Source organism: Astatotilapia calliptera, chromosome 4 (genome assembly GCF_964374335.1).
Source record: "Astatotilapia calliptera chromosome 4, fAstCal68.1, whole genome shotgun sequence".
Taxonomy (NCBI): domain Eukaryota; kingdom Metazoa; phylum Chordata; class Actinopteri; order Cichliformes; family Cichlidae; genus Astatotilapia; species Astatotilapia calliptera.
The window spans coordinates 20,410,771-20,423,013 of NC_137425.1; the positions used below are offsets into that span (position 1 = coordinate 20,410,771).

The following is a 12,243-nucleotide window of genomic DNA, read 5'->3' on the forward strand; positions in this document are numbered from 1 at the left end:
GGCAAATTAGTTAATTGTTTATTCATGCATGCTTATACACGTATTAAATAGTTAATGCATGCCTATATATGGATATAAATTACTTTATTTTTCTTATATACTCATAAGAACAGACTGAATATATAATATGTGTTGTCACTTTAAATGACTTCACTTTTAATAAAAACTGTTAAATCCTCATGGCAGGAGGAAATGGCTGATAAAGTGTCTGCACTTGTATCTGAACTCAACAGTCTCATCCAGCGAATACGTGATGGACTGGACTAAATCAAGACTATACTTTCTAAACTATGACTGCTGCAGATGTATTATTGAGCAATAGAATATAGTTTGGAGATAAGCTGTTTTGCACAATTTGGAATCAGAATCAGAATCAGAATCAGAATACTTTATTGATCCCTGGGGGAAATTATTTGACAAGAGGAAGTGTACTAATCTACAGATGAAAGAAAAACGTAAAGTGGCTTTCGTAAAGGGTAAGGTTACCACGTGCCAGCAGAACACTTTTAGTACTGGTTCTTCCAGCGTCCTCGGAGCTCTGCTAAAAAATATGAACATTATAGTCAAAATATTTTCTCCATTTTGGTGGTTTGATGATTTTGTGCTGGGAAAAGGTTATGGATTGCACAACACTGGTCACTACATTCTTCATTTCCAGTTAATACTTGTACAGCTGCTGTTATTGTGTATATATATATTTATATTTCTTCATACATTCTTATATAGTTCTATATTGTGTATTTTGTTGTACAGTTATTTTATTTTCAACTTATTTTCAATTTATATATTTTATCTTATTCTTTCCCAGTTAAATTTACCCTTCATTCTAATTTGTGTTGTACAGTTATTTCATTTTTAACCTTAATTTATATTTTATTCCTTCCTAGTTAAATTTACCCTTTTTAATTTTTCATATTTATTTCCTATCTTATTCATAGCCTTTTCCTTTTTTGTTTTCTTTAGGTCACGAGCAGTTGTCCAAGCATTTCACTATATATCGTACTGTGTATGACTGTGTACGTGACAAATAAAATTTGAATTTGTTGTATCTTACAGTAAAGTACTGGCATTTAAATGCATCTTTTACAGTACTATTACTGTATTCGCATTTACAATACACTACTACTGTGTACTATTTTAAATGAAGTTACAAAAGAAGAATTATAGCAGTGATTTAATATTTTCCAATAATCTTTTGCAGTTAGAGTAATATACTCTATACATATAGTACGGTTTCTTACTGTACACATAGGAAAACAGCATTCCTAAAGAAAGCTGAGATCCTTCATTGTGTGCAGCAACATTTATAGAGTGGCAGCAGAGATCATTTTCGGCGTGGTGGAGAACACCGTCACACTGGTCCAGTGTCTCCCACAGGGGTTCGGTGGTGGCTGGGATCTAGTGGAGGCCATAGCATATGATTCACATTCTCATCACACCATTCAGTGACTCCCTGTGGAGGAGCACTGCTGTCCAGGAAAAGACCACTCCTATCAGACTATAAATGCTTTTTAGTAAGTTCAATGTGATCACTCAGAACTACTCTGTGTCCGTTTGCCCTGACCCCCCTCTCAACAACATGCCAGCAAATATCCGCCCGCAGCATAACAGAGCCACTGGATCTCTTCACTGTAGGGATGGAGAGGTCAAGGTTTTACTTTAATCTGATACCTCTAAGTAGCTCCATAGGTAGGATAGTCCACGAATGTCTCTAGTCATACTGTATTTTTTTTAAAACTATAGCCCTCTGAGAAGCTTATAAATAGCTCTGGCTCTCCCCCTTCTCACAGGAAACTAGAAAAAGCTCCCTGCTGTACGTGACTCCCCTCTTGTGTGCGGCTAAAACATTCGTTCACCAATAACAGCAGCTCTTTAACCACTTCCCAGCCAATCGCACGTCCCCGCCGAGGAAAACACCCAGTTCCTGTGGTGTTTTATGTAAAAGGCGGAGACACGGAGAAGCCAGGGGCCAATAGGAGTGCAGCTCATGAATAATGTGTGGGCGGAGACTCCAAGCTCACCAACCCAGCCTCCTTCCTGCATCGCAGGCCATGAGCGTCCCGTCCCTCCGCACGACCCGAGCGCACCGGGCCAATGTGAATCGCTGACATTTAACCAACGCCGCCGCCCCCTTCTTCTTCTCACTCTGCGCTGTTATTATTTTTATGGACGGACTGCGACAGCTGCCAATGCGTGCTTCATCTTCGTGAAGTTGGGACAAAACTGAAGGGTAAGTGAACATCTTTATTTCAGCCTGCCCGGTGATAATAGAATACATCCTAGGCGTGCGCGCATCGGTTCAGGACGCGGCGTCTGTGTTTTTCCGCAGCAGTGATGCAGTAGGTGCTTCATGTCACGTTCGCCCCGAAACTCACGATAGACACGCACACAGGCGTGTTGTTGCTCCCTGGGGTCTCAAGACGTGCCTGTCTTGGGACATTGTGCCCTTTTCCCAGCAATGTGGACCTGCTGAGCAGTAACCACTCTATTCACTAAAAGGGACGTCAGCAAGGTCACGATGGTAATGATGATGATGATGATGATGGTTTACAATGAAATCCTAGGCAGATAGGAACCCCTTCACAGAGCCGGGGGGAATCCCATGTGGATTTCCAGAGAAAGTTTAATTCAGCAGTAAGGTGTTTACGCTCAGGATCGGTGTAAAGCATGGTGATGATGGACTGAGGACCTTTCATATCTCGCTATAAAAACACAATCAGAACAGAATCTTCGAGGGGCTACATCCAAAAAATAAGAAGGCAAATTTATGCAAAGCTTAAGTGTTTGGTTTGTCATCAACTTGAAGGCTTCTCCGTCTGTGAGTGCCCGGGGTCAGCCTTGTGTTCAGTGCTATCAGTAGCAGCTCAGCGCAAACACGCTGGAATTTGAGTATCATCTTCTTCCTTACAGTAAAAAAAAAAATTACCTTAAAAAAAAATCAAAGCGCAGACAGGATTTTTGTAACATGTGGAAGAGGCTATTGGTTTGCATGCATGAACATCAGCTGATTGCTTTTTACAGTAGCTCATCATCAGCAACATTTGCTACAGGATCAAGTTTATACCTGATCAGTGTCCTTATCTGTTTATCCGTTCTCATGGCTCTCCCCACTTTGTGGGGCTCTCTGTCCTGGTCGTTGTGTCCTTGGGCAAGACACCTACCGCCTACTGGTGTTGGCCAGAGGGGCCGATATGGCAGCCTCACTTCTGTCAGTCTGCCCCAGGGCAGCTGTGGCTACTACAGTAGCTTGCCTCTACCAGTGTGTGAATGTGAGAGTGAATGAATAGTGGAACTGTACAGCGCTTTGGGTGCCTTGAAAAGCGCTATATAAATCCAATCCATTATTATTATTATTATTATTATTATTATTTGTGCCAGAAGTTTCATCAGATCTACAAGCAGGAACAGAACACCCGGTTTTGAACTCAAAGTAGAGGACTGACCTTTAAATGTCCAGTACTAATGATGCAGGTGCAGGAGTGCTTGGAAATAAAATGTTCTGTCAAAGTGATGTGCATTTCTGTGCATGTGTGAAGAAGAAGCCCTGTGGTTCTATTAGATGGTGACCCAAGGAAACCTGAAGATAGACTACTGTTACTCAACACTTTAGTGCGTTTGTTTGACCAGGCGCTTGGTTCCTGTGAGAGCAGCTGCAGGTTTATCTTATATCAGGGAAAGAGGTGAAATGTGTGGAAATGAGATTTGTGAAAAGAAGTGAGATATGTTGAGTTTGGATTCCAGTTGTGTAATGTCGTAAGAATGATGCAACCGGGTGTGTTGTTTAATGAAAGCGTAAAGGTTTCATATAGCTATGTGAGGAGATGTTGGTTAAGAGGAAATTGCTCATTGAAGCCGCTTGAGGTTAACCTGGTGAAGTTTAAAGATTAAGAGTGGCTTTTGTTTATGATTTAGACAACGTATTAAAAAACTTGACATGCTTTTATCAAAGATGAGGAGTTTAGTGTCTGTGTGTGTGTGGTTGTAAGGTGTCCCCGTCTCAGCGGAGTGTCTTCTATATTTACCCAGCATGCCGCTGGCTCGAAGCCTGTCTGTCACGTCCCTGTCAGGACTGGAGGAATGGGACGAGGAGTTTGATTTAGAGGATGCCGTCCTTTTTGAAATAGCCTGGGAGGTTGCTAACAAAGGCAAGTGTTTGGTGGTTTTTGAAGATAATTAAAAAAAATTATGCCAAAAGACAATGTCGTTTGTGTTGAATCACATTATATCTTTCTATGTGTGAAGTTGGAGGCATCTACACCGTCATCCAGACCAAAGCCCGTCTGACCTCAGAGGAATGGGGGGAGAACTATTTCCTGGTGGGTCCCTATGTGGAGAGCAACGTGCGCACTCAGGTGGAGCTGATCGAGCCCACAAACCCCGCACTCAGGCGGACCATTGACAAGATGAACTCCAGTGGGTGTAAGGTACTACCATATGTAAACTAAAACACAAACACCCCTACACACACACACACACACAGACACTGAGTTAAATTTATACGATCCACTGACGGGCAGTCATCCTAACAACTCGTGGCTGAGGTACTAATAGTTTATTTGTGTATGCATGCAGTGAATGTGCGCTCTAACGCCCAATTAGAGTTCATCTTTCACTCATCTTTTACATCTGACACACTCCCACTCTGCCCAGCCTTCTGTCCTTGACCACAACTCAAAACCCAGTGACATTTCCCCCGCAAAGGTTAGAAGTTGTATCGATGTCTCTCTGTCTCTCTCTTTCTCACAAATGCGCTCCAGAAATAGATGACGGAGTGTGATACTTCTAAAGCTTTGTGCTGTGTCATTCTGAGTGTAATGTGGAGTTGTGGGAAAAGGTTAGGACTGGTAGCGGTACGCTTTTAAAGGGGTTAGTGCAGCCAGGTCAGTAAAGCCTGTATGGTTTACTTTCAGCCACAATTGATGGGACAAGAAGAGAGCAAAAGCAGGCTGCAGCAACACTGAATTTGCATGTTTCATATTATGTTACTAGTTCCTTCCCTCTCCTCTGCTCTTTGTTTCTGTGTGCACATGTGGTTCAACAGCAGAGGCATCTGAAGATAACATTACTTATGTTACATTGCTAATAAGGGTGTCCCAGCAACACTCGGTGTGTCTGAAAGTTTGGTTTGTAATGATAGTTTTGTTTAGTTTTGCCCAGTGGATTACAGGTATCATCCCAGGACCCTCCCATTTTCAAACAAAACGTCTAAGGTTTTATGTACCGGTATCAGAACATAATAAAAATCTATTGATTCTTACTAAATACTGAAATAATTTATATACAACCTGATGAACAACAGTGCATGACATATTCACTGTGCCATTGTTATTTTGCAGAAGCAGTGTGGGGGGGGAAAGAGTGCACCCCGTGACTCAGTAGTTTGTAGAAACAGCAGCAGTAACTTTTAGGGATTGTTTTGTTTTTTGTTTGACATTATCAGTCTCTGATCATGGTTGTGGTGGAATTTTGATCCACTCTTCTTTAAACGGTTGCCTCAGTTCATGCAGCTCTTTGTTAATGTCCCACCAGAGTATTTCCATCATGTTCAGGTCTGGACTCTGACTGGGCTAAGAAAATGCATTGATTCTATTCTTTTTCAGCCACAAACTTCCTGCCGTCCTTGTAATCATTGTCCTGTTGCAGGACCCATTTTCTACCAAGCTTTAGTTATCGGATATTTGGGCTCACATTTGACCCCTTAATACTTTGATATACACACGGGTTCATAGTGGACTTCATGACTGCAAGGTGCCCCAGTCCTGGGGTTGCAAATAAGCCCACATCATCAGTCCTCCACTGCCGTGCTTGACAGTCAGTATGAGGTATTTGTGCTGACGTGCTGTGTTTGGTTTTCAACAAATATGGCTCATTGAACAGTTTGACCTTGAGGTGAATTTGCTTTTCCACTCATGGGATGATTGAGGGATTGTTAACACATACCTGAATGTTCCAGACAAGCAAAACTGGCAAAACGTCTGCTTTTATAGAGCTGCTCACAGTTAATTATCATTTGATTGACTAATTTAAAGTTATCCTATCAATTCCCATGCAATGTCTTTGTTTTTCATGCACTTTCATGCAACCTTTGTTAAATAACACATTTTTCAGACCTGCTAAAGACTGTAGTAGTGGTAGTAGTTGTGGACACTGAATGAATGGGGCCCAGGGTTGCTTACAGATGCACAAGTGGTGTGGGGGCAGGGTGCCAGCAGTGGAAAGTGGGAGGAGGGGAAATAATTTGCCTGTTCATGGTTCTGTGCAGCCTAAATAAGGCTGAAGGAACGTAAGAACCTCAATGTCATTTTAAGAATTGAAGATGGTGATTTGATTACCAGATGATGTGTTTTTAAAGGTTTATTCATTGCTGGTACAAATTTTAGATCATTAGTTTTGGCATTAGTGTATTAAACTATTCCACTTTAGTTGCGTTCTAAGCAGCATGAATTGCAATTCTAACAACGAGAAATTCTCAATCCAGGCTTTCTTAGACTGGAATACATTTTTGTAAAGACATAGAAGTCATTCACTTACGTTATGTTAGAGAGAGAAGGACTAACCTTTTTTTTTTCTCCCTTTCGCCCTTGTCTGTTTTCTTACAGGTCTACTTTGGCCGCTGGCTTATTGAAGGTAGTCCCTACGTTGTGCTCATTGATATCGCGTTCACCGCCTGGTCTTTAGACTCCTGGAAGAGCGAGCTGTGGGAGCTTTGTTCCATTGGCGTGCCATGGTTTGACCGTGAGGCCAACGATGCGGTGCTGTTTGGTTTCCTGACCGCTTGGCTTCTGGGAGAGGTCAGCAGCTCAGACTTAATACTACACAGCTGATGAGAACGGGCATAAAACATAAAGATGGATTATCTGTAGGTCCTCCAGCAGTTTAAAGGGCTCTTTAAAGCAGCATATTAAACTAATCTGAACCCTTTCTTTCCTTCCAAATCACAGTTTGCAGCCCAGTGTGAGCAGCCTGCGCACATTGTGGCCCATTTCCATGAGTGGCTGGCAGGGCTGGGGCTGGTGTTGTGTAGACAGAGACAGCTTCCAGTGGCAACCATCTTCACCACACATGCTACACTCCTGGGGCGCTACCTGTGTGCTGGAAACGTGGACTTCTATAACAACCTAGCAGAGGTATGTAGCTGCTTTTTTATTAAGTATCAGTTCAATAAATAAATAAAGATGCCATCAAGCAGTTGTTGGCTTTGAATGTGTGATTTATATGAATATAAATATGAACTATTTCAAAAAATAGCTGACTACATTATAGACTCTCTGTGGTCTGTCTGTGTTCAGTTCAATGTAGACAAGGAAGCGGGCGATCGACAAATCTACCATCGCTACTGTATAGAGCGTGCAGCGGCACACTGTGCCCACGTCTTCACCACAGTGTCTCAAATTACTGCCATTGAGGCTGAACACCTGCTCAAGAGGAAACCAGGTGTGTAGCAGTGGACTGGTGTGTGTAAGACGGCAGCATGCCTCCAGCTCCCCCTGCAATACTCTGAATATAGAAGTCTGAATATGTAAAATATAATATATATAATATAATGCTTTCAGTGTAGTATTATTTTAAATTAACCCTTAGAAAATCCTTAAAAATCATGACTCATTTTGTCTTAAGAACAAAAAAGTAACAGCTTCCCAAAAACCACTTTAAAAATGTTACATAGTAATATTTTTTTCCACTTTAAATTACTCACTCTTTTAAAACTACTTCAGCCTGAACTATACATATCGAGTATTAATTATGCTTTGGAGATTTTTAATCTACCTGACTATCAAATCATCACCTTTTCTCTACTGCATGCTTATGCTTTGCCTGCTTCCACAGATATCGTGACTCCCAACGGGCTCAACGTGAAGAAGTTCTCAGCTATGCACGAGTTTCAAAACCTCCACGCTCAGAGCAAGAGTCGGATTCAGGAGTTTGTCAGGGGACACTTCTATGGGTTAGTCCGCACGTCACAGCGTGTGTAAAGTGCTTAAAAGTTAATGAATTTAGCCAGAAAGGGGAAGTGACAAATCAAGTTGTGTATTTTTATTTTTTTTTTAAATTGTATGTTGGTGACCATCTGACCATCAGACACCTCGACTTCAACCTGGACAAGTGTTTGTTCCTCTTCATCGCTGGGAGGTACGAATTCTCCAACAAAGGAGCCGACATCTTCTTGGAGGCTTTAGCCAGACTCAATTATCTACTGAGAGTACGTATGTGTGGCTGTGTTCACAGATGTGCACATGTGTTCACAGATGTGGAAGGAGAAAGGTCAATCCTAGGTGTTTTTTTTTTTGTTTTTTTTAAAAAGATAAAACAAAATCTAACTCCAGTGTCTGTATGGTCCATCAAAGGTCAACCACAGTGACGTGACAGTGATCGCATTCTTCATCATGCCAGCTCGGACAAACAACTTCAATGTGGAGACCTTGAAGGGCCAAGCAGTCAGGAAGCAGCTCTGGTGAGGTTCTTTACAGATGTAGTTATTCATTTTGAACTTAAAGGAGTAATGGATTTGAATTTTTATTTTATTTTTTAAATTTTTTTGTCCCTGGCAGGGATACTGCTCAGACTGTGAAGGAGCGCTTTGGAAAGAAACTTTATGAGTCACTTCTGGTGTAAGTCGACCCCTTTTTAATCCTGCCTCTTAAAAACTGTAAGATGTAAAAAGTATTAGACACCCAGCTTATTACAACAAATATCTCCTAATAAATAGTCCCCAATAAAGGTATGCATTAAACTTGGATATACCTGAATTTGTAAAAACGTTGAAATCTTATTGGTTTTATTAAATTCAAACCTGCTAATTATTTGATTTTTTTGTTTTTTTTGTGCTGTGAGTTTCGTTTTAACATTAACTCGAGCTTTTTCTTCAGTGGGCAGCTGCCAGATGTGTCGAAGATGCTGGACAAAGAGGATTTCACAATCATGAAGCGCGCCATCTTTGCCACTCAGAGACAGTGCCAGCCTCCGATCTGCACTCACAACATGCTGGAGGACAGCAGCGACCCCATCCTCAACTGTGTTCGCCGCATTGGCCTTTTCAACAGCTCTGCTGACCGGGTCAAGGTAGGTCACGTGACAGGAGGTGACCGCTGGAAGATTCCCTGTCGCCTTTCTGGGATTTAAGTTGTTAATTTATTTTGATTTATTTTTTTTAGTTTGTGAGGTATCATAGTCGCACCTGAAAGAAAAAAGTGTTGTGAGCATGATTCTGTAATTTTATTTTTTCCTCAATCTGAATTACCCCTCATGCTGCTGGTTCTGGCAGTGTGCCCTATCTGTCTGTAACACTGAATTTCTTCTTCATCTGTTAGATTATCTTCCATCCCGAGTTCCTTTCATCCACCTCTCCTCTTCTTCCAATGGACTACGAGGAGTTTGTAAGAGGTTGCCACCTTGGCGTCTTTCCCTCTTACTATGAGCCCTGGGGCTACACACCTGGTATGATTCATTCATGCTGACAAGATGCATCTATGTGTGTATTAATATAAAAGTACTAATTATTGTTTCCCTGTTTATCAGCTGAGTGCACTGTCATGGGAATTCCATCAATCTCCACTAACCTGTCAGGTTTTGGCTGTTTCATGGAGGAACACATAGCAGACCCAACGGCATATGGTGCATCTTCATGCCTTCTCTTCTAAATTCTACTGTTTTTCAAAAGAAGTCCTCTTTTTAAGATAATCAGGAAAAACTGCTGCTTTTTCGCTTTGCAGGTATCTACATCCTGGACCGCAGGTGTCGGGGAGTGGACGAGTCATGCAACCAGCTCACTTCCTTCCTGTTCCAGTTTTGCAAGCAGAGCCGCCGCCAACGGATCATCCAGAGGAACCGCACTGAGCGTCTGAGCGATCTCTTGGACTGGAAATACCTCGGCAGGGTAACATTACAAATCCTGTTGCACATCTCTGGACCCCTCGGCCTTCATTGTCTTTGTTGTTTTCCTTCTTGATCAGGGGTGTCAAACATAAGGCCAAAGGCTCCAGTTCAGCCTTTTTGGCAGGTTTGGAAAATGTGAAGGGGGGCATACATTTTTGAGCTTTTCCTGCTGTTAAAGTCCTCCCCGTGGCCATTCATACTACAAAAGTAATTGAGTAATATATAAACAATTAAATGACAAAAGGAGAAAAAACAAGGAACTATCTACTATAGAAATGTATGCTTCTACGTTTGGTTCACATTTAAAAAAACAAAACTGAACAGTCTACACAATGAATGAACAGAACTTTTTCTGTGATTTTGCACATTTATATCTTATGGTTTAATCCAAAGAGACGCACTGACAGGCTTTTGTTTATCACGAGATGTATTGTTGAAATTGCACTTCTCTTTCTTATGTCTCAGGAGTTAAATGTGTAATTAAAATTCTTTAGACTGACAGACAGGAGAGTTTCACTCGTCGGCCTTCTTGAGCTCAGTGGGCTGTGTGTTGCCCACCATCTAACATCAGTTTGAGATCCTTGCTCTAGATTTTACTTAAAGTTCTTTAGTTATTGAAAGAAACTCCTTCTTTGGAGTTTCTTGTGTATTTCTCTACTATTTGCAACAACGAGTCTCACAGATAAAATCTTTACAACAGTTATTTATTTATTTATTTTTAATTTCTCCTTCTTTTCTTCATTAGTATTATATAGCTGCCCGCCACATGGCCCTGGCTAAAGCCTTCCCTGACACCTTCATATATGAACCTCAGGATACAGCCCAAGTAAGTTAACTTGTATTTTTTTTTAATAGACACAGTATTTAAAACAAACGTGAGGTTTTTTTTTCTTGAAGCGTCCTCTTCCTGTTTATGTTTTTAATACTTTCACTCCTGTCCTCAGACCGCCGGTTTCCGTTACCCCCGACCAGCCTCAGTGCCACCATCTCCAGCCCTGTCCCGCCACTCCTCCCCGCACCACAGCGAGGCTGAAGACAACGAAGATGACGAGCGCTACGACGAGGACCTGGAGGCCGAAAAGGACAAGGTGAACATCCGCCAGCCCTACACGCTGCCTATGAAAAACAAGTCCATCGCCATCATCGGGGCCAACGGGAATGGCGACGAGGTGACGAGCGAGAAAAACTGAGACCGACGCACTACTGCTAAACCTCACTAGTGAAACTCTTATCTGTGGTTCAAGTTGTCCGTGTAGACGACTGTGGCTGCGTGAACGCGTGTGACGAATTTAATATTGGCATGTTGTGACAAAATGCATTACTGTCAGTGTCTTCCCAACCTGTGCGTACCTCAGAATTTTTAAAAACAGTATCTGTCAGTTTGATATATTTTGGTATTGTTTCAGTTACACCAGCAGTGTGACCGGTAGTTTGCTTTGTGAAGTAAATGCAGCAACTTAAAAGGAAAAAGGTTAACTGACAGATCAACACATAGGAAAACAAATCAGGATTGCTGGATTTTTGTAGAATACTAACAGTGAGTAACGTGGATCTAACAGAGGATCATTAATATTAACAGCAAACTGTGGAGTCGGATTTTATACTTCATTCAAACGTAGGTCAGGGCTGGGAGAACAGCTTATCTCTCCTTTTTTTTTTACCAGCTTACCATCTCTACAAGTTCAAAACGGGAAGCTTCCTGTGAAAAAGCCCACATAGCAATATTATGCATTAAGAGCCAGAAAGAGCATCTGTTCTTTTTGTCGTTTTCACTCGTGCCCCACATGATGTGACAACCATACAGTGCTTCACACTTGACTTTCTACCTTTTTGTAGCATTTTTTTTTCTTTTCTTTCTTTCACGCGCCTTGTTTTTTGCATAACCTCTCAAAATAGAAACAAAATGAAGAGCACACACTGATAATGCTGAAAACGCTCTCGTTCGGAGAATGGTATCGCCTTGTGTGTGAGTGTGTTCTCATTTTGTTTGTGTGCCTTACAGTATCACAGTGTGTCCACTGTACTCCTACTGTGTTTGTGCGCGCTTGTGTGTGGAGATTATTCCTTGGTTCGCCTGTTTCAGCAAGTATTTATTTGTGAAATGAAAAGAGGTAAGACAGAGGGGAAAGGGTACTGTGTCCTAAGATGGAAACTGTGTTTACAGGTAGAAGACCTGACAGAGAGAAAGGGCTGGAAAAACAAGCTACTGTATGTCTTGAGTATTTGTTTTGGAAAAAAGGAAATGGTTTTGCCAGCCGTATACTGTCACTATCACTCCATTTCTCACAATCTTGCACCAGATGAACATATAATAAAATTTAAATATCTATATACACCTGTTTGGTGTTTTATAAACAGTAACGGGCTCTT

At 41.6% G+C, this 12,243-nt stretch overlaps 1 protein-coding gene across 2 annotated transcripts; it reads left to right on the plus strand.

Moving 5' to 3' along the window:
* The first annotated feature begins 2,041 nt into the window (after positions 1-2,041).
* Positions 2,042-12,234, plus strand: gys1 (glycogen synthase 1 (muscle)). Of its 2 annotated transcripts, none has more exons than XM_080300382.1 (16): positions 2,042-2,230; positions 3,987-4,145; positions 4,243-4,424; positions 6,600-6,791; positions 6,942-7,127; positions 7,290-7,434; positions 7,828-7,945; positions 8,080-8,200; positions 8,346-8,452; positions 8,550-8,609; positions 8,868-9,060; positions 9,309-9,435; positions 9,517-9,612; positions 9,711-9,874; positions 10,619-10,699; positions 10,818-12,234. In XM_080300382.1, exons 2-16 carry the CDS (start codon positions 4,028-4,030, stop codon positions 11,061-11,063), a joined length of 2,136 nt encoding a protein of 711 aa, XP_080156508.1. In that variant the 5' UTR covers positions 2,042-2,230; positions 3,987-4,027; the 3' UTR covers positions 11,064-12,234. The 2 variants fall into 2 exon arrangements, with proteins under 2 accessions (XP_080156508.1, XP_026021119.1); XM_026165334.2 differs by having other exon boundaries at positions 2,047-2,230; positions 4,027-4,145.
* The last annotated feature ends 9 nt before the right edge of the window (positions 12,235-12,243 follow it).

Coding starts and splice junctions, on each gene's coding strand:
- gys1 (XM_080300382.1), top strand. CDS start 4,028: ATGCCGCTGGCTCGAAGCCTGTCTGTCACGTCCCTGTCAGGACTGGAG. Junction 6,792..6,941: donor CCGCTTGGCTTCTGGGAGAG/GTCAGCAGCTCA, acceptor TCCAAATCACAG/TTTGCAGCCCAGTGTGAGCA. Junction 9,061..9,308: donor GCTCTGCTGACCGGGTCAAG/GTAGGTCACGTG, acceptor TTCATCTGTTAG/ATTATCTTCCATCCCGAGTT.